At 35.6% G+C, this 21,730-nt stretch overlaps 1 protein-coding gene across 1 annotated transcript in view; it reads right to left on the reverse strand.

The window, feature by feature from the left end:
* The window catches only part of LOC145773808 (integrin alpha-7-like), a 35,890-nt gene that overhangs the window by 3,902 nt on the left and 10,258 nt on the right, over window positions 1–21,730 (reverse strand). The window contains exons 5-22 of the mRNA XM_082584936.1: window positions 20,880–20,939; window positions 20,421–20,525; window positions 19,415–19,568; window positions 17,953–18,098; window positions 17,519–17,738; window positions 16,726–16,874; window positions 12,790–12,964; window positions 11,839–11,964; window positions 11,472–11,632; window positions 10,884–10,970; window positions 10,081–10,284; window positions 7,081–7,242; window positions 6,339–6,448; window positions 5,496–5,618; window positions 4,499–4,598; window positions 2,703–2,902; window positions 1,929–2,102; window positions 1,682–1,810 (exon numbers count right to left, since the gene is read on the reverse strand). Of these exons, the coding sequence (XP_082441062.1) occupies window positions 1,682–1,810; window positions 1,929–2,102; window positions 2,703–2,902; window positions 4,499–4,598; window positions 5,496–5,618; window positions 6,339–6,448; window positions 7,081–7,242; window positions 10,081–10,284; window positions 10,884–10,970; window positions 11,472–11,632; window positions 11,839–11,964; window positions 12,790–12,964; window positions 16,726–16,874; window positions 17,519–17,738; window positions 17,953–18,098; window positions 19,415–19,568; window positions 20,421–20,525; window positions 20,880–20,939 (2,585 nt within the window). The remainder of the gene's footprint in view (window positions 1–1,681; window positions 1,811–1,928; window positions 2,103–2,702; window positions 2,903–4,498; window positions 4,599–5,495; window positions 5,619–6,338; window positions 6,449–7,080; window positions 7,243–10,080; window positions 10,285–10,883; window positions 10,971–11,471; window positions 11,633–11,838; window positions 11,965–12,789; window positions 12,965–16,725; window positions 16,875–17,518; window positions 17,739–17,952; window positions 18,099–19,414; window positions 19,569–20,420; window positions 20,526–20,879; window positions 20,940–21,730) is intronic.

The following is a 21,730-nucleotide window of genomic DNA, read 5'->3' on the forward strand; positions in this document are numbered from 1 at the left end:
ATAGGTTCCAGTAGAAAGACAATCAGGAATTATGTTTTGCAATGCATTTTCTTCACATGAAACATCACTGGTATCGGTGCAAACACTCTCAACGTCAGTTTCTAGATGAACTTCCACAACACTGCTTGTGTTAGATTCTGAAGATGTTCACAACTAATTTACGTTTTCGTGATTTTCTCTTTCTTCCCTTTGCAACTCCTTTTGGATATGGCCGTATTGAAGATAACAAAATCGAATCATTTTTTTGTAAAGAAGCTGAGGTACAAGGCTCAGTTTCTCCTGTTTGGTGATGCTCATCAGAAGTTACAGAATTCTCACATTGTACGTTTCCAGAAATACCTAGATTGATTTGGAGAAATTCATAAATTTAATGAAGTGTGACAACACTTCAGAAAATGGCTCATTTTTCATCCATCCTTCAAGTATCTGCCAAGAGTGGTATGATCAAATTTATGTTTTTTGGCAGCTTTTCTCACAGATAAGTTATATTAAACAATGTCATGCAAAGCATTATTTGAAGCTTCATTTAAAAAATTCCTTTTTAAGCCTTCAGATGGCTTTAACATAGGCATTTTCTGCAAAAAATACTTTCAAATTCAGACAGGGACCTTTGAGACATGGTCTCAATTGACAGTGTCTCAAAGCTCCCCCATCTCAAAAACTTTGAATTAAACGATGGTTTCACAAAACTCGACTTATTATCTCTCATAAAGCCTACCAATCTTGTAGAATACCTTCCTACCTAGTACATGAAAAACTTAGCATTTGCTATAATACACACTTGAACATAATATTGAAAGTTTTCCAGAAGTACTACTTTTTACTTTTGCCTGCCAAAAACATACTTTTGTCTCTCATTTCTGCATTTGCAACAACCTAACTTTCAAACCTCGTGGCAAAGAAGGTTTATGTAATCTCGTTCCAATAACTACCAAAAAAATAGTTAATTTTTAGTAGGGATCAAAAACGAGCTGTGTTGTATTGGTCCCCTTGTATCATTGGTCCCACATCTCCCCTACTGCATGTTATTTGGGGGAGGTTATGCAACAAAATAAAAATCTCACAACAATTGCCTCCAACCCTCGACGAGAGGAAGGAACTTAATGATGATAATGATGCAACAAAAAAACGTCGTTTGCTACGAGAGAAACAAACTTAATGCTGGTATTAGGCTACCTTGTTTTTAGATTTCGAAATTGCTTTGTTGTTTTGCCAAATATTACTTCAACATGTGTTACCTAATAATAAGAAAGTAGGTCTATGGATCGGCACCCACTTCGGCATAACGGGTTAATAAAGAATTAATTTTATTATTTTTAATTTTTGATAAAAGGAAACTTCTTGCAAAATATAAAGCAAATATAAAATAACATTGGACTTTTCATGAAACAAAGAGTTCACCTGTCACTTCTGAATTCTGAAAATTCAGGGCGTAGTAGGGCTACACGGAATTTAGATTGATCAATCAAAAACCATACAAACATCAAAAGTAACACTTTGCACATTAAATCAGTCAAATATTTAAAACTAAATACTGAACAACGATGATGCATTGTGTTCATTTCTTAGTATAGAAGATAGAAAAACATGATAAAAATTTTAATTCAGTTATGTAATTGAAATGGTTTTGTGTGTTTGTGAGAGCACCAGCGCTATTTCTAGGCATATCAAAAATTCATACCTGAGTTGAAAGTTCTTTTCCTGTAATGCGGATATTTTCATCAGCGTTTACAAGCTCTCCCAACAATTCAACATCCACCAAATCAACTTCCTCAAATTCCTCAAGAAATGTAGCATTCCAAAGCCGAGACTAAAATATTGTGTAAAATCTAATTGATACCCTAGTTCTTATCATCTCACTACACAACTGTCAAGACAAAAAAGATCAAGAATGTTGCCTTAGCATACGAAAAGCAAAATGACTATACCTGAAAAAATACAGACACAGTGCTGCCTGGTTGTATAGGTTCCACTGTACATTCAATAGGGTAACACCTGGCTGATTTGTCTTCACAGTTTAAGTGCAACCTGCTTCTGTGCACTCCACTCGAATACACCGTCGCAACACGCTCGGGCTTGTACAGTGCGGCAGCTTTTTGAACCTGAACACATTCTCATTTGAACTTGCTTTAGCAAGTTGTAAGGAGGCCCGAAGCAAATTTGTTTCATGAATAGAAAATTGAAATATTTAGTAAAAATAATGAAGACAATGGAACCTCTTAAATTCGTTTTAAAATTGGTTTCAACTGAATTTTTACAAACATTGACAACTTCCCTTGGAACAAAGCTTCTTTCTGAGGACAGTTGTCACTGCTTGTGAAATCTCCAAAAACGTAGGTAGCCTATTTATAACATAAAACTTCAGAATAATGAACAGTATAAAACGAAGCCGTTTCGATGATGAGCACTCACAAAGCAAGAGTTAGGCTACATAGACAGCAGAACTTATATTTCTTATTATCATTAAAAATTGTAATTACAAAAGTGACTAAAGATGTTTTGATGGTGATAAGTAGACAAAGAAACTGATTCAATGCATCACAGCACACCGTCACATTACTGAGCAATCATGAAAAACCTGAAATTCACATGAATTATTAAAATGTGTGCTTAGCAAAACTCAAGTAAATGGACACAAATTTTTCGAAAATACAAATTACAGTAAATAAAATTTAAGACAAGTTCATCTATTAATAAAGTACCTCTCTTCTCTTCCTATTCGATGTTATTGCAGAAGGTAATTTGTAACCCAGCATATTAGCCTTGTCTTTCAAACATGATCCTGCAGTACGTTGTCCCCCTGCCATGACTCTACTGGAGACCAGATAAAGCAACCACTTCCCGTTCTTTATTTCATGTGGAAAAGTAACGTTCAGTACGATGTCTCCACTGACTTGCTGTCCTATGAAATAAAACTGAATTTAAACTCTTTGTTTTTAATATAAAAATATACTGATTTCTTGGAAAATATTTGGACTTTGAGTTTGAAATACTTTTTGAGGTTTTATTCGCAAGACGTAGAAATTATGGACAAGATTATTTTGCTAGTTCAATGTGCATGCAGAGCAGCCGTCAAGTTGGAGATATACATCGCAAACCAAAACCTTTACGGAGAAAACAATTTTTGAATGTAATATAATTATGTTATCTTGTATGAAGTATTTACTGTATTTTAGGTTTCCGCATAATTTATTTCGGATCGGGAGAAGTCTCGTTTGCAGAAAAATAGGAGGAAACAGGGGAGTAAAAAACAACACCCGGTGTTCGAAATAAAATATAACATAAGTTATTTAAAATACTCTAAACTTCATTTAAAAAGCAAAAAGGTAATGCAACGCCATGCCATGTTTGTTGAGACAAACAATAAGCCTTGTGCTGATAGCCGGGAAGAACGCCCCTCTCTTCACAAATAATGCTAAATTTTACTGAAATATGCTCGATTTAAAGCAGTACAAAAGTGGTGGAAAACAGAGTTTTTCTCTAAAATACTTTTGTTTCTGCTCACTTTTTGTTATCGGAAACATAAGAAAGTTATTTCAATATGTAAATAATTGAAAAAGAAAACTTAAAATGACTGAATTTAAGGACCAATTTGAAACATGTTTTTGCCAGGCCAAATTTGACAAAGGACCACTTTGACAAATTGAACAAAATCAAATTTTGTTTCTCGGCAGTCGAGTGTAGCAAGAACTCAGCGATAGACACGTGTTTTGCCCATGAGGCTGGGCTCATCAGTACCGCACCACTAGTTCTTGCCACATAGTTCTCAACCGCTGTATTTGCCAGTCAATAAAATTATTACCTTTGAATTCTTACCTTTACCTCCTTCTCAACTGAAAAATCAAATTTTTATAGCCGATGCCTTTGAAAATTTTGTTCTGCAATTAACAGATATGACAGCCTTGTCACGAATTAATAATCATGTAAAACGCCAGCTCCACATGAATACGTAAGGGGCATTGGTCCATGATTTTAGTGTTGATTTTTATTATATTTGTATGGTCTAAATCTCCGATGCTTACGCCACTAACTGCTATGCAAGCACAAACCCAAATTCTTATAATTCCCAAGTTAAAAAATAGCGAGAAAATACAAAACACTTTAATCTTCTTCAATTTTATTAAAGTCCTGATAAAATTACGTGTAGTATTAACTATAGTCTACTATCAATTGTAAGCTACATCAGTATAACATGTCATTAAGGCCCCGATCGAAGAAAAATGGAAGACGTCATACTTGAGTTTCACCCTGATTTGATCATCCCAAACAAGAGTGAAGCTCGAGTATGACGTCTTCCATTTTCGTTTGATCGAGGCCGTAATGGCTATAAATTCTTACATCCATCCATACATCCATACATACATACATCCATCCATACATTCTTACATCCATCCATCCATACATCCATCTCTCTTAGTGTAACATGTAAAACTCAAACAAAATCATGTAAAATAGCCCATTAAACAAGTGATAAATCTAAAAGCGCTGAAGCACTCACCATTGTTTCTGATGATGAACGTGTGATTTATCATAGGTCCTATCTCATCTGTGTATACTATAGCTGACTCTCCTTTAATGGGCGTATTGCTGTATCGAACCTGTTTTGTAAACAATAAAAATGTTTCAGGTATTATGTAATGAAACTAACGGCTGTAAGTTTAAATCTGTAAACTGTATTTATTGATAAATAATAATCAATCTATATTCTATGACATAACAACCAGTGGCGTATATTTCACTTTTTTTAATCACGCAGATTTTTGTGAGTATTTAAAGTTAAACTACCTTAAACTCAGTTTGCTTACCATTTTAAAATCTTCATAAATTTATTTTATTGTTTATCATATCTTTACCCTGCATTGTGGGAAAGCGGACTTGAGCGCTATGCATCGGTGTACGCCTTCCGACGTACACCTGACCGACGCTGCAGCCGACGGCAATGACTGTTTCCGGTTGTCTACTCTACTTATGACTTAAATTTGGTACTACCCATTACTCGAAATCGATCACTGGGTAGAGGCAATTATCGTAAAGTTTCTTGCCCAGAGAAACAACAGCAAGTGCAGGTGGCTGGAGTCGAACATGCAGGCTCTCGACTGCGAGCCCAACGCGCTAACCACTCGGCCACTGCTGCCGACAACTTATTTTATATACTTATTAAGCATTGTTTAAGCATAACAATCGATAGGCCAACAAGTCAAAATAGACAACTGAAAGTCCTTGGATGGATAGCGTTAAATTTGAATGCATTTGTTTCGTAAGCAAGTGAACAATCCTGTTATGAATGTGTGCACTCTCAAGAAAGTGTGGTATTCTGGCAATTTGTGGGATAATCATAAATATTTTTTTCAGCTTACAGGAAACTCTCTAAGTAAATCCTAAAAGTTTAGAGAACTTTTAGGCTAGTTTGCATAGAATTTAATTTTCATGTCACTAGTCGCATTACTCAATAAAAACGCATGGCAAATAATTAATTGATTAATTATGAATTAAACCTGTTGCGGATGACCATATCCTGATAATGATAACTGCATCTCTATGATGACATTAGAATATAAAGGAAGAGGAGGAAGATCTGGGTTTTCGCTTGTCGTTGATGCAGTTACTTCGAACACAACCTGAGAAGATAGAAAGTGCACTTGTTTTCAATTTTTTTTTACCACAGCACTCCATCGTATAAAAATGACTAATTTGATATACTCATTTGATTATTACATTTAAACGCTGGAAATTTACAGCAACCCATCAGCAAAATGTAATAATAATGCAGAGTATATCTTCAATATTGATAATAGCTTCTGATTATTTTCTTCTCTACAACATAAATCAATTGTAATATTTTTGTTTGTTGGTGCAAACCAGTAACTTTCAACCTTCTTGAAACCTATATAAATACGTACTTCGTACATGCATTGACATTGCATGAATAAATACTAAAAGACAATTGGTTACATGCTTGATAATTCGAGGAGTACGTGACCACAAAGAGGTTGAAAATCACAAGTCAAACCATTGAAAACTCGAAGTCACGCGTTGGTGGCGAACATCAATTCAATACGTTAGTCCAATGGAAGGAGCATATACTGTACATCACATATCTTAGCGCAACAAAAAACAATAGAAACTCAAAGTAACACTTAGGCTATGCAGATTAAAGTAATGACACACAAAAACACAATGAGAAATTAAAAATGAATGGCTGTTTTTGAATTAAATCTCTTATTTTCAATAATATTTAATAGGGTGAAGGTGTTAATAAAAATGGGTCCAAATTTATACTTGATTGTCACTTGTTTTCGTAATAAGTTTCAAGTATGACTTTGCTAAATCACACTTGCCTTCTTTGATGCTGCAGTTAATTTTGAAACATCTAAGTCAATGTTTATCTCATCCATGCTACCAGAGTAATAAGGATTTCCCAACGAGCAAGTGACAAATATTGAACCACCTAAATAAATGAGTACACAACTTACTCTACATTTAAGTGTGGGATATTTTAAGATTTTGACAGTAACTTCATCAAATCTAACATGAAACAAAATACCAGCATGAGATGTTCGAAAAAGACAGAAGAATTGTTTTTGTCAAGTTTATGCTGCCTACTAGTTATAATGCAATCTTTCAAAAAACTATTCACAGCATGGAACAAATATACTGTAAGTACACCGTTTTTGTTTTTTTTATTTCATATACCTATTGTTTCTTAAGTTTTGAAAAACGTCTAACCGGTTATCCGTTCTATGAATATTGCAACCCATTGCGTTTCAACAGAGGTCACCTATTTCACCTATAGGTCACCTATTTGACGAGTATCTCATACGAGAAAGACTGCATAAATATTGCAGGAATTAAGTTTTCTTATAAATGGATCAACCATTCAACCTTCAGTATTGTCATCACATGTTTGAGTTATTCAGTTACAAGTCAAATACTTATAGTCTACAGTATTTACAGACAAAGATTTAATCTAAGAGGTGATGCAGATCAAACCTTTAACAAAAATCACCACAGAGACTTTGTAAAACATTTTTTCTCATTTTTAGCAAAGCAAAGTGGAAATTCAAGCAAATAATTTTGTACCTTGGTTTGCTGCTTTGCATGCAATAGCAGCCCCGGAAGATTGTGCCACAGTGAAGTTGTCGTAGTAAATATTACTTGGCAGTTTCACTGATACTGAAGCTTGGTGAGCCTCTTCACCGTCGTTGGATACATTCAACTTTAGTGTAATTTTACCAGACCCTCCTGAGAATGATTGATAAGAAGTGAGTTGTGAGTTTCATAGCCTTATCAAACCACCAAAACTTTTCATATGATTATACGTTTAATTAAGCAGATTAGCTAACACAGTAATTGGGTTGGAAACAACATTAAACTAGCATAAATTCGACACCATATAAAAAAAATTACCGTTTGCGCAGCGCTGTAGATTGAAATTGTGAACAATGTTGTTAGCCCACCTATTTTTCGGTTAATTATCTGTTTGCGATTGGCTATATAGCAAAGTTACTTTTGCTTTAACATATAGCCTACGTCCAAGTAACACACTTACAATTTTGTGAAGAAAGGCGTTCTTCCCGGCTATCAGCACAAGGCTGATTACTCACTAGCACAGCGAGCTGCAGTGACGCCTTTCTTCACATTGACCTACCCCTGGCACCTGCTGGTTTTGTTGGCTCTTTCTTTCCACAAAGATAAGAGTTAAACTGACTGGTAAAGCGGCGGTCGATTACTCAAGTGGCAAGAATACGGTGCGATACTGATGAGCCCAGCCTCATGGGCGAAACACGTGTCTATCGCTGTCTATTCGATGCTACAATCGGCTGCCAAAATAACTTAAACTTACAATTTTGTTGATTAATAGCAATCTACAAACTAGTGATAGACAACAAATTATTTGAATTGAATGACTTTATTCAAAAAACAATACAAGAAACTAAAAAAGTACGGTAACATAATATTTTAAACTCTAACGTTTTCGACAAAAACCTCAAAATAGCCTGTTAAACGCACTAAAATAACTCCAAATTTCTCAAATTTAGCGCTCCAACCGCCAATATGACAATCCTTTTCAGGGCTCATCTTGGACGGCAGCGTTTGGCTTCCAGTCCAGATGCTATTATAGCGACGTCCACGTGCTATCCATTCATCCTATAGTGTATCGAATACCTCTCAAACAATCGGAAACTTCGCTCTGTCAATCTCGGTAAACGGCCCTGCGTCATAAGCCTCTAGTCTACAAGTTTGCAAAACTACCCTAAGACGCAACCCTAAGCTCAATGACTGATTATTTGCCAGAGAAGCATCTTACTGGCTGAAATTATATAAAATTACGTTGGTTTTTTGTTTTATAGGTGGTCGCTTGAATTTCTTAATATTGTTATCACCGGCTGCTTCGCAATGCTATGCTTGTCTTGTGACTACACTCGTAATAGCAGCTTTGTATCTGTGTCTTCGGTTTGTACTCAGCTCGATAGTGTTCCAACTTGTAATTATTTCGCAGTTATTGTGAAATCTGCTTCTAGAGAGTTTCTATGTACGTGACATTCTGGAAACTTTTTTGACTTATTGACCAGAAAAATGAATTCTTGTGATGTAATATTACCTTAGTCTCTGGAAAATTTTGGTCTAACCAAACCTGTTACAAATAGCCACGTGATTCGTTTACAATTATTATTAAAGTTGTGTTGAGAGTTGTTTATTATGGGAATCAGAAGTGGTAAAGAAAAGCATTTATTGAAAACGATTGTAGAGTTCCAGCCGATATGGAATAGATTGTAAAAGTGAAAGTTATTGCCAATTGTAAAGTAGTTGTTGCAAGTAGTAGTGTATATTTATTTTGAAATCGACGAAGATGTTTGCTGTTCAAAGTTTGATTTTTTTAAGTGTTAGAAGTGGTGAACCTTTTGTCAGTTCAAGAGTTTTCATCTGTCATCTCACAAGTAGAACTTTCGACCATCTATTTGATTGTTGAACGTTTGATATCCCAATAAACTACGTCACCAATCTTTCCAAAGTCTCTTTACATGTAAGAACCAGAAATAATTGTGACATTGACAAAGACTTTATTCATAGCTTGCATGTTTTAGTTATTGCTTTGCTATACACTGACTGAATTGGTTATTTCAGCAACCATAGTGGTTGTGACGTATAGCAGGATATGCAATTATAAATTTGAATGAAGAAAGATGACGTGAATAGCAAGTCAGGATGCTTGTTATATAGGGACCAAAAGTGCAATAGGAGGTGATCAGATAATGATGCATGTAGTAGGAGGCTAGTGAATTATAGGAATTTATTTTTCAAACTACTTTTAGAAAAAAGAATGAATCTGTCATGTGGTTTTTGTTTTGTTTTTGTTTGTCTTATCCAGGCTTTCATCCGGTGGTTGAAGATTTAGATTAAGTGGACGGGAAGGCAAGGAAGCCAATCTTCTTGTCCACCTTCAGGCGTGCCTTTAAGTGTCCTGCCACAGACACAGCCGCATGCTCCTGACGTGTCGAACCGACGCCCTTTCGAATGCCGTTCCAGAGTTCTCACCACTCGGCTATGCAGCCGACGTCATGCCATGTGGTGAAATACTTTTATAATAAAATTGTAAACATAAAATTAGTTCGGATCTGTTTTGAATCCGGATGTGAGATATCTAGAAATTACCGGAACCAGATCGGATCTAGATTTCAAGAAGCAAAATCAAGATCGGATCGGATCAGGATCCTAAAAATCTTGGATCCTTACAACTCTGCTACATTTATTGCCATATTGGTAAAGAAATGTAAGAAAACAGTTTCACGTGATAATTTCATATAAAACCGCATGTGATATTTCAACAGTCTCTTCAAGAAGAATCGTGTTTTTTGCCGAAGAGCATTGACTGAAAAATATAGCCTACAATTGGCTGCAAAGAATCGCATGGCGCGACGATGAAAAGAATTACCCTTACAAAACTTGTTAAAAAAGTTTAAAGACGTCGTATTTAGAAAATGTTTTTAGCCATGACGTTTACTATGTTATTTAAGTTTGCATGACTCTGTTCGACTAATTGCAATTTCCAAATCCTTCAATTCAACTCAGAATTCTTACCAACGATAATTACTTCGGGGACACTTCCCCCCACTTGTAAATTACTCTGACATCCATCGTCTCCACAATCATGTAGCAGGGCAATTATTAATCTCTTTTCATGAGGATAATCAGCATCTAAAATCGGATCGTTTATCATCTGGAATACTGGATCTCCATCAGCTTCCGCCGTGACATCATATCCGTCACTCGCCAGTGAAAATTCTTAAAATGAACAAAAATAATGGTTAGTTGTTACTTCTTCTTCTTCGTGTGTCGCACAGCCGCAGTCTAAAGCATCACACAAACTCTTTCTCTAATGTTGAACTGCTCCAAGTCTTGTGGAGAGCATTTTGCTTTCTTGCAGACCAGGGCTCAAACTGTGTTAAATTTGACTTACACGATGTTTAGCGTCAAAGCTCTTGCTGTGTCATTTCTAATTCATCATATTTTTTTTTTAATTTACAAATGTCTTGCCCAATGACATCGGCTACACTAAGCATTACAAATAACGCTGTCAAGAGCTAGAGCAGTAAAAGTAACAAAAATCAAATTAAAAAGAACATTTTGTGTCAGGTCAGTCGCTTGATCAGATGTAAAATCTTAAAGCGACTATTGTTACCTGACGTTGAAAATGCACCTAAACTACAGTTTCATAAAGTCACTTTCATTGTATTAAAACATCTATTACATTACACTGGTGGTGTACAAACATACACAGACTAATTTGACAAAAAACTTTGTTTTAAAGGAAATTTTGTAATCTTTTGAACAAGGTGTTGTTTAGAAATGTTCATAAAACAGTAAACCAATAATTGACGTACGAAAGTCAATAAAAATAGGTCGAAGTTTGTCATTAATATTCTTTCCTATGTAAACCGTATGTGTGCCTCCAGGACAGAAACGACGATCTGTAAAAAATAAAATCAAATGGGGTCAGTTTTTAGTTTTGGCTACTAATACGCTACTTAAAAGTTGAATTCAGGAACCTAACAGAGTTGTTAAAAACAAACACGACAATAAACTTTTCTTTGCTTCTTCTTTCGTATGAGAGGTTGGTTTTTGGACTACATTTCATTGGGGTCAAATGTCCGGGCATTCTTCGAGCAGCCACTTGATTGTAGAGTCCTCCAGCGTTGACAGGCCAACTGCCCTTGGAAGAGTAAACGTCGGGCAGTGGTAGAGGATGTGATCTGCTGTATGTTCCTCTACACCACAGTTGCATGCCGCAGATGTTGATAGGCCCCGTTTGTGCATCAAGGATGCGAAGTGCCCAACACCCGTGCGGAGGCGATTCAACCGTCTTCTTAGCTCACACGTTATTTAAAAGTATTGCTATAGCCAACAGATTTCATCGAACATAAGTATCCATTATCAAAACCAAATCTAATAATAGCAAAGCGTGGAACAACCTGCTTGCGGAATGTTGACGTTTTCACTCATCACTGCAACACCCCTTGGGGAGTGAAATAAAGCACGTGACCGTCTGTTGGATTTTGTTCTTTTGGCATCGAGTGTCACCGTATATTTGATGTTGATTGCTTCTGAATACTCCTTGTGACGAGAAGAATATCTGAAATTGAAAACAATACGTAAAAATCAGAAAATTAAAAGCTTGAACTAAATTTTCCTTTATTCTAGATTTGTTTAGATTTAGCTTGAGTTCATTTGAGTTGGTCTCTTTAGAATTTAGATGAATGAAATAAAAATCGTGGTATCGAGAAAATCAGTATTATTCGGCAATAATGATTTACATTTAAGCAGTAAACTTTAACTTACGTAAAGCAATAGTTCAGATTGAAACATGAATACTTCTTGTCGTTAAACAAACAGCTGGGAGCTTTCAAGTCTAAAGATAATGCACTAGCGTCGAACGTCGACTTCACTGTGATTATGGGCCGAGACCTGCAATTGCATAAACAAACATGGTCGATTGATTGCACGGTATTTCAGCCGGACGTTCAATATATATACCGCGACCGGACAGGATCGGATCGCTGCCAGGAAAACTGGAATCAAATCCTACTACTTTTTGTGAATAGCGTGTTGAAACATTGCTTCCGCTAATCAATGCAGAATGCAAAAACTTTTGCATTTACAACTATACAGTCTTTTAAAGCTCCATCTCATGTTGGTAGTTTAGCATACTGGCAAGTGACCTGCAGTCTTGCACCCTCGCTGAGTGGCGCAGCTTGTCTCAATTTTTTTCGCTGGGCAGCTTTAAAATACTTTGTTTTATTAGTTTATCATACAACGATAAAGCATATTTAATTTCACTACAACTCTTTTGAAAATAGTCAAACGTTTTTTTAATTTCATTACAGACATGGCTTGCATAAAATATGGCAGCTGTTGTCAAAAAGCAATATAATAAAGCGGATACTTTTTGTTATTAAAAGAATAATTTCCCAATCTTCAAAATAGGAAAGCTATTAAATTGACCACCGTGGTGCTACAACTACCGCATTAGCGAAACAAGCATTTTGTTCTCTAACCAATTAGGGTGACGCGAGCTATTTCTCAAATTCACTTTTATCTGTCTTCCTACAAATATTACGACTTACTAGAAAGCCACAAATGCAAGTTTTAAAGTCTTTTGTGTGAAACGGTTAAAGTTTGTTCCTAGAACTGTTGCATTTGAGATGAAAGATCGTTGGTCTACCACGGGGTACTGTAGGGAACCGTCAACCTAGAATGGTTGGGAACCGCTGCTTTGAGCTAAGAAATTACCTGAAAAGAACAACTTGATCAGACAAACTTCCGATTATGAGATCCGGATACTTGTTATTGTCGATATCCACGGCACCTGAAAGTGACGTTCCAAACCCAGTCATTTTCGGGCGAAATCGGACGTAATCGTTTCCATCAAATACTTGTGATTCTTTTATAATTTCGTCCGCTGACCCTAAAAAGGATTAGTTGAAAACAGTAAAATCGATTCCAACAGCTTTAATTGACATGAAACTTTTTCGTTCATGTAATGGAGCATTTGAGTAATAGAAATTGGATTAATCAACACAAAATTTAGTGCCTGGAACGTTGAGGGTATATCTGGGGGCACTGATTTTAAAAATGCAATCATTTCTACCCATCAACTCTAGTCCTTGAGATATGATAAGTTATAGCCTACCCCAGTGATGCCAAATTTAACAATCTAACATTTGTGCACAAAATACAGTAGTTCTGATACTGTATATAATCGGAACTCTTAGTAATATATGATAAACATATCATTAGCCAAGATGAAACTTTTAGCTTGGGAGACCGGAATCAGTCTGAACAAATTTTACTAAAATTTGTAGGCCTACGTCTAAAATTTAGAATGACTTTTAAAAACTTTATTTGGCGTGGCATAATGGCCACTCTATTGTGTAAAGGATCGCAAAACATTGGCTAGAAATATTCACAGTTTTTTTCACAAATTTCATTATTTTAAACTAGAGCTATCATATGTCCTCTTTTTCTCAAAAAAATAAATTGTCCGAAGACGCTCGAATGTCCTCTTTTTTATATTTTAGCGTTCTTGCTCCATGGCCACCTGGAGATAGTTGCTCATATTTTGAACAAGATTTTATTTTTATGTGACTTTTCGGCAGAAGCTATATAAGGCTAAACAATAATACCAAAATAAAATGTCTGTTTTTTAGGAACTGTAGCAGAAGCATCCTAGTTTTGGAGAAGGATTTATTCATTTTTAAGTTGAATATATGGCTATGGATATGGTACATTTACTTCTGTGGCAAACAAAAGCAGTGTTACCCTTAATGACTATACCAGATGTATTTTTATTGTAAACCTACAACTCCTGTTGCCTACTTGAATGAATAGTATAGACCACTTCATTTGCCGAGTTCAAATGTTTTGATTGAATACTTCTATCTAAAACCAAAAAAAATGGATAACGTTTAGCTGTGTGTGAAGTATCTGGCAGAGAAAAACGTTGGCATTGATGATGCTAAACGGTTGCATCTACAGTAGCCTACAACAAAGCTAGTGCAAAAGCGCCTTTTAAAACTGATACATTCGCTTTTTCTAAAATGATGTCACATTAAAAATTGACAAAATATTTCAAGCAGAAACGTGAAATTTTTTATTAAATTGTTAAAAATCGTGCAATTTTTCGTCTGCCATAGGCTACGACTTATAATGCAAACGTAGAACGCATTTTTTTACGTAGAACGCATACAGTCTTATATTTCTAAGAAAACATACAGCAGCTTTTAGTTGAGTCTGTTTCTAACATCCAAATGGTTGGTACAATTTTCATCATATTAAGTGCAGCTCAAGCAATTTTATGATCACGTGTAAGCACAAGCAGTTTCTTCTTAATTGAAAAAAGTTAAAGGAACAGCTCACTGTTTATGCACTGAATCTAACTATCGAATTTGTTTTGTTTTTTAGCTGTTAGTTTTGCTGCATAGGCCCATATAATTATCCAAGAAGGTGTAAAAAGTTGTTCAAAAAAAAATCGACTTGCATTTTACTTGCTTAGGAAACATGTCCTCTTTTTGGGTGATGAAATATAGACTAGTAGTTCTTTTTTAAACATACATCACAGACCACTTGTTTCAACAAACCCCATAGGCAAGGTTTGTTGGAGTACCGCACAGGTTAATTAGAACATATGTCAATTTTTGTATATATAGCCTACAGCCCTACACCCTGCAAGCCTACAGCATTGAAATGTGTCTGTCAATCGATGTCAACTATCAAATGCCAACGAATCTATTGTGAATTGGAGCTTAGCGAGTTGATAGGGAAGACATGCAACGATTTATTATATATATGTAGTATTTAAACGTGTCTGCCAATCAGTGTCAACGGTCAAATGTGTTCCATACCGATCAATCTATTGACTATATATTGTTATATATTGTCTGTTAATCAATCTCAAGGTTCAAAATCAAATTCAATTTTTTTTAATTAAATCCATATACTGTTGAGAGTGAAAACGTGCCGTCATGTAGGAGAACCTGAACCAGGTAATTTAACTTTCTCTGCTGTTTCTAGTACCATAGCACCAAAACTTGACATAAACCAAACAACCTTCACTTATTGTTCCAGATTATTTTTTTCCAAGTTTGAATTTTAGTTTTGTTCTGGTTTTCACTTAATTAAACGTAACATTTTTGTCTACATTGTGCGAACGTCTGATTTGACTACTCGCATGTCGTTCCAACCAAATCTACGCTTTTTACAATTTACCTCAATTACTTTCTTACGTTCTTTTCTCAGTATAAATTGCGTGGCGTTTAACATCACTTAGGTGAGTCTACTACTGTAGTGCAATCGACTACAATATTTCCCCCGTAGACTTATTTTGCCTGTTTTAACCTTATTCTGTCTTTTGTTCAATACAAGTCTAATAAAAATACAACAACTTAAAAGAGTAAAAATTAGAAAATTCATAGGCCTACCATTTTCACACACCCTCTGAACACAATGAAATCAGTCTCACTTAGAGGCAGTAAAGATTTACAAGTATGTTCTGGGAGATAAAACGCCAACAGTGTTTCACTAACCCAGTATTCCGACAAACCCCATCTCCTTATTTATAGTCATAGACGTAGGAGATGGGAGGCAAGGGGGGCGGTTGCTACCCGCTGAAAAAAACTCTAATTTGGGGAAAATGTCCACTTATTTGGGAAAATCAATCTTACCATGATGTTTCTACATCTCACCAGTTTACAAACTTTACATAATTGTTATAATTTATGCGATACATTGATATTTTTCGATAATATAAAATGTATTGTCATCGATTTTGAAAACTATTGAATGTGGTATTGTAATTTGGGCAGAACGGTAAGTTTTGACTCAACATTTGCAAAAAGTAGCCTAAGTGTAAAAGAGCTCAATTGGCAAGCAAAAGTAAGCTTATTCACTAGCATGTAGGCTACATTTCTTTACGGGTATGATTCAAACATCTGTTGGGTACTGGTGACTTGATGAGTTTTTTTATTTCCATTCTACTAATGCAATAATTAATAAAATCATTTGGGCAAAAATGTCTAGTTGTTTGGACAAATCAATTTTTTATAAGTTTTTAACATTTTACCAGTTTAGAAACTTTGTATACTTGTATGGAGTTGTATTTTGCAGTACATTAACATTTTTCTTAGAATGTAAAATGTAGTATCATCCGTTTTGGAAACTTTTGTATTTGATGTCGCAAATTGGGCAGAATGGCTTTGATTCAGTAGCCTATCTGCAGAAATTAAATGTAAAAGAATGCAATTGGTAAGCAGATGTAAACTTATTTCAGATATTTATTAGAATACTATCCTACATTTCTTCATCGGTACAATTTTCAACCTTCTGTTTTTCTTATTTTCAATAAACACATGGCCCCACTTGTACCTTACAACTCATCACCTACCACTACGTGTTAGTTGTAGCCTATTAAGTATTGAAGCATTGTATGGTTCTTACGAAAATACATTTCCAAAAATGTAGCTTTCGTGGCTTTTTTACCTAAAAAGGTTCCCGACCCCCCGACCCTTGTATTAGATTATACACCACCTCAGAGATTGTGAGTAATGTGGCATTTTTGAAAGTATATTTGTAAATACAAATTTGGGAAAAATTTGTTGGCCCCCCAAAATGTTTTACTCTCCTACGGCAATGCCTATGTCAAAACGTTGTGTTAATTATATTAATGTTTACCTCGATAAATGTAAACTTTTCCACTGTTTTCGTACGGTGCTCCGACTGCAAAATCGTTAAATCCGTCTTGATCTATGTCGCCAAGAGGTGCTATGGAGTATCCAAAAAAAGAATCTAACTTTCCAAGCAAAATTTTTGGCTTGATGAGACTGAAACAAAAGTTGAAAAGTTTCATAAAGTAATTTACTGACTTAACAACAATTATCTTTCGCGCTACAACTTTAGATATCGTATAATAAGTATTTCCTGTAAAAATTGAATGATGCTAATTCACAGTAAAATGATCTCAATTACGGTTACAACAACTATGTAAAACTTGTAGTGGATTTCCATTCTGAGTGGAAAGTTCCAAAAAGAAAAAGAAGTGTGAAAAATATTTTTATCCTGGTTAGATGTTATTGCAGCGTATACGATAGAGTTTAAATTTAAAATTTGCTATTTACAGCGCTTACAGTACCTTATAAGTATTGTTTAATGCAGCTTGTAACACTCTTGTGATAATGAAAATGAATGCACTTGTGAATGTGGTGCTGAGGAACAGACCGCAAACCACATCATCAACGATGACATCATCTTCAAGCCATCTAACGGAGTGGAAGGTCTGCGTGTCTTGGATGATGAAATCAAAGACTGGCAGCTCTCTAGTAGCCTTCCAGCTTAGTTTGGGAACGTTATGAATCTGGGGCGGTAAAAAAATATACTCTCGGCTCCAGAGGCTCAAACGAAGACGACGACGACAGCGCACAATGAAATGGTGAAAACAATACGTTAAAGTATTAATAACTGCCATTACCCGAATCGTCGGAGTGGTGTGTTGAGATAAATGTAAACTGCGCCACCGTGTTTTCCTTTGTTTGAATATTCATAATATTGGGGAGCGCCAACTAAAAGATCATCCAATCCATCCCCATTAATATCGGTCACAGCAACAGAAAAACCAAAACTGGATCCAATTTGATCTCCCAGAACGATGTCATAATGGCGAGGTGACAAGTAGGGACTTCCGGTGTCAACTACATTAAAAAAATGCCAACAAACTATGTATGTCACCACTCACCAGTCACCACCAATAAAGCAAGCTTTATTGTCAACAAAACTAAGAAAAAAAAACAAACATTCTAATTGCATTGCCATCGTCATGTCGTTGCAGTTACTAAAATCAACAGTAAAATATGAAACTAGAAAAGTGATACTTTAAAACCTATCAAACTTGATAAACTAACCCACCTTTCTTTTCGTACATAACTACGGCTCCCGTAAAGTTTCCTCTTGGGGCACCGGCAACGTATATCGTGTTCTTTAGACCAGCATTGTTAAGAGAATTACTTGAAGCCACCGAAAATCCTATGTAGCTATCCCTTCTAAGTGGAATCCTTAAAAAAAAAAACATGCTTCAAAGTTACATAGTGTATACTGCACAATACGAAACATTTTGTATACATTGCACTATTTTCACTTTGTAGCTAGTTGCACTGCAAATTTCAAAACATCTTTATCATTGTTCACTTGTTCAGTGTTCCATGACGTCGTAACAATGGCATGGTCATACAGCAGTGTTTAAGTATACGTAATCGTTTATGTTCAAGTCGCTCTACTACAGTACAACCAACGCTCACTGTCATCATGTCATCTCTCATCCGAAAGTTGGCTGGTAACTGTTTTCGCAAGGCAAATATTTGCCTGCTGAGAGACGGATTATTAGTTACGCTTGTTTATTAAGGCTTCTGAAAGCCGAAAGAATCAAGCGTAATAATCCGTCTCTCAAAAGGCAATTATTTGCCAGTGGCTTGTCTTTCCACTAGTGTGTGTTCTAATTGTTGTCATATGCTTGTGTTTTACACTTCATGTGGTCTGTTTCCCGCCCTGTCCTTTACTCGTAATCGTTTTTGTATCATTTATTGAGCTTGTGCTTTTTCAGTCCGGAGTGTCGTTACAGTTACAAGGCATGGTCAGATTTATTTAATAATTCTCATTTTACGTATACTGCAGATTTAAAAGTAATTCCTGATGAGGATTGAACTCATTTTAATTACAGAATGTTATATATCTTATGTTAAACTCGTTGAAGTGACTTTGTTTTGTCTGCCAAATATTGTTACGTTTAGTAAATTTTAGTTTTCAGTTTCCTACTAACTTAGTCTAGTATTATCACAACATACGTGCAACACTAGCATCAACTATGCTCATTGACAAGGCCGTTTTGGGCCCGGTACCAATAAGATGTTTGAGCTAAAAATGAAGACACTTGACTTCTAAGGGAAACGCACTATATCCATAGAGTACGCAGATTGTTTTTCAAGTTTCCGGGCCGCTTGAATGTTTCCAGACGCGTAAAATCATCCAGGCCGGGGTCAAAAAGTACTTCCTGAACCTCCCTGTTAGTGCTATTGCTCATCGAGAATACTATGGCATAACTCAAGAACAGGATAACCCATATACCTAGTGTTGAAAACTTGATCGTAACTCGAACTGTCCTTCAAAATAAGCATTGGAAGTTGTTGTACTACTTGATCATTGAGATTACTTGAACGATACTTGTTGCTTCAACAAATTCGTTACTTGTTACTTTAAACTTGAACTTGTTACTTCAACGACAGACCCTCAAAAGCAGATTAGTCCAAATCTCAACAAAGAAGCTCAGAGCTCAAACCACGACAAAGAAGCAATAGTTCAATTTCAATTCACTCACTCTGCACATTTAACCCTTCCACTCTCACTTCTTTGGCAACCATGAGACTCGTATCTTTCCACGGCAGGACCTCCAAACCCAAAATCATCAGGGTCTATTTCTTTCATTTTAAAATCAAACACCGCACCGGACCATGCATAGGCCCCAGGTCCGCCTATACATGAAAACTATTATACAGTATATGTGCATTTAAAAACACTTGCAAAACAACGCTATAAAAGTCAACGCAAACATTGACAAAAAAAATATATGTAGGCATGGCCACCTAAAGATATGGCTTGATTTGTTACATTTTGCAGAAATTTCCAGGTTTTTCTAACTTTGGGCGAACGTTTTAATAAATTTTTCTAAAAATTAGATTTTTACGCTTTCTTTATTTTTTTCCCCAGATGATACAATAGGTTTTAACATCCTCACATGTTGAAAAACAAAGAAATTTTGATTTCGAAGATTTTAGTCAGACTGTTAATTTTCAATAACAGTCTGATTTTGCGTTTTTCAACTTACTTTTTCTCATTTGCTACTGCTTCCCCAAGACAACAAAAAATTTTTATGTCATTAGGAAACCGTAAAAAGTAAAAACATCTCAGAAAATGTCAGTCAAGCACTAGCAGTAGCTGTAATCAAAATCTGCAAAATGTGACAAATCAGGCCGCATCTCCAGGTAGCCATGATGTAGGCTATGCAAAGTAACATTGGAATTTTAAAACAACTCAAAACTGATTGATTAAATAGTTTTCTTCTGCTGTAAACAACAGCTTCTTGCAAACAAAGTGGAAGTTTTCATATTCTATTTAGGCCTATTAATTTTAAACTTTTTGCACGTAAATTTTGTCTGCAAGAAACGAAGAAACTGTTAAAGAGTTTTGAGAAGTTTGAAAACAAAAACCCTCTAGTAACCAAATGTTTAAAACGCTTGTTCAACTAGTCATGTAACCAATGGAATATTTTCAAAAATCTATTTTAAAAGAACTTCAACTTGCAACACATTCAATGGAAATCAAACCTAACAAATATTCGTCGCCCAACCATGACACGGAAACACCAGCTTGTGTGTACGCCAGCGTATTCTTGTTGTCCGACAGGAAAGGGCTTCCGTCACAAGGTGACGCTGCAAACAAATTAACAAAGTTGATTTGAAATTGTGAAACTTTATTGACGAGTGGAAGTTGAGTTGTATCAAGGTGACTGGCCAGGGTGATGGTCCATGCCCAGACCGTATTATTTTTTTCACAAAAGACATTCCCAAAACAACAATAAGCTTCTCCAACAACTGCCAGCTCTCCATGAACTTTTTTGATGTCGCCAAAACGAAACTTGAATGACAAACGCAAAACCCAAACTGAAGGTAAATTATTTCGTGATTTAGTGAATTAAACTGCGAATTGCATGAATGTGATATAATCAATCTACACTATTTTTAATGATTTTAAGAGTAATAACTATAATAAACGATGATTCTTACGGATAAACGACCCATTGCTTTCATCAGGTGCAACTTCGTATAGTTCATCAGAGCCTCTGCCTGTGACAAAAAAGATGAATAAGTGCAGTATTTCCTATTAAACAGGCCATTTACTATTATTTGTTTACTTCGTTGCAGTTTAAACTTCACAATTAGAACTAGCTTAATAGACGTTTTTGACATAAGCAAGTAACCTTTTATTTTACTCGAAAGGAAAGTATTTGGATATTTTACAACAATGATCTGGCAATTACTTTGAATACAATGTTACTAAGAATGGATACGGCATTGAAAGCGTAGAATTGATGCATTTCCGCGATTTGGGAACTGAGGAGTTTTTTTGGTTTGTTTTATTGTTTTATTTACTTTTTTGGTGTGGTTGTCGGTGATCGTGGTGCTCAGTAGCTCATCGTGAAATTTTTGAAATGTATATCGAACAAGTCAACAGTAAATAAAAAACAATGAACGGGCATCACACTCTTGGAAAACATTTCATGATCAAAGTGGAAACAGAAGTAATAGTATTATAATGGTCAATTGACCAATGCAATTTAGGAAATCCTCTTCCCAACCCTTCAACACATCCTGCTCACTCTGTACATTGTAGGACATAGCCTACCGTGCTCAAGCTATGCGCCGTATTTTTACAATGAGAAAAGCAAAGGATTTAAACAAGAACAAAATTATTATCAAAAAAAACGTAGAAAACCAAGCGTTGTCTATTATATGCCTTCAGTGGTTCCAAGCGTTGTCTACTATTTGCCTTCAGTGGTTGCAGTATTCTTAATGCAGTTCTTGAGTTTTAAAAATATTCTCAGCAGTTTTTATAAAGCAACACTTTTCTTTTCATT

The sequence above is a fragment of the Aplidium turbinatum genome, chromosome 7, assembly GCF_918807975.1.
Source record: "Aplidium turbinatum chromosome 7, kaAplTurb1.1, whole genome shotgun sequence".
NCBI classification, from domain to species: Eukaryota; Metazoa; Chordata; class Ascidiacea; order Aplousobranchia; family Polyclinidae; genus Aplidium; species Aplidium turbinatum.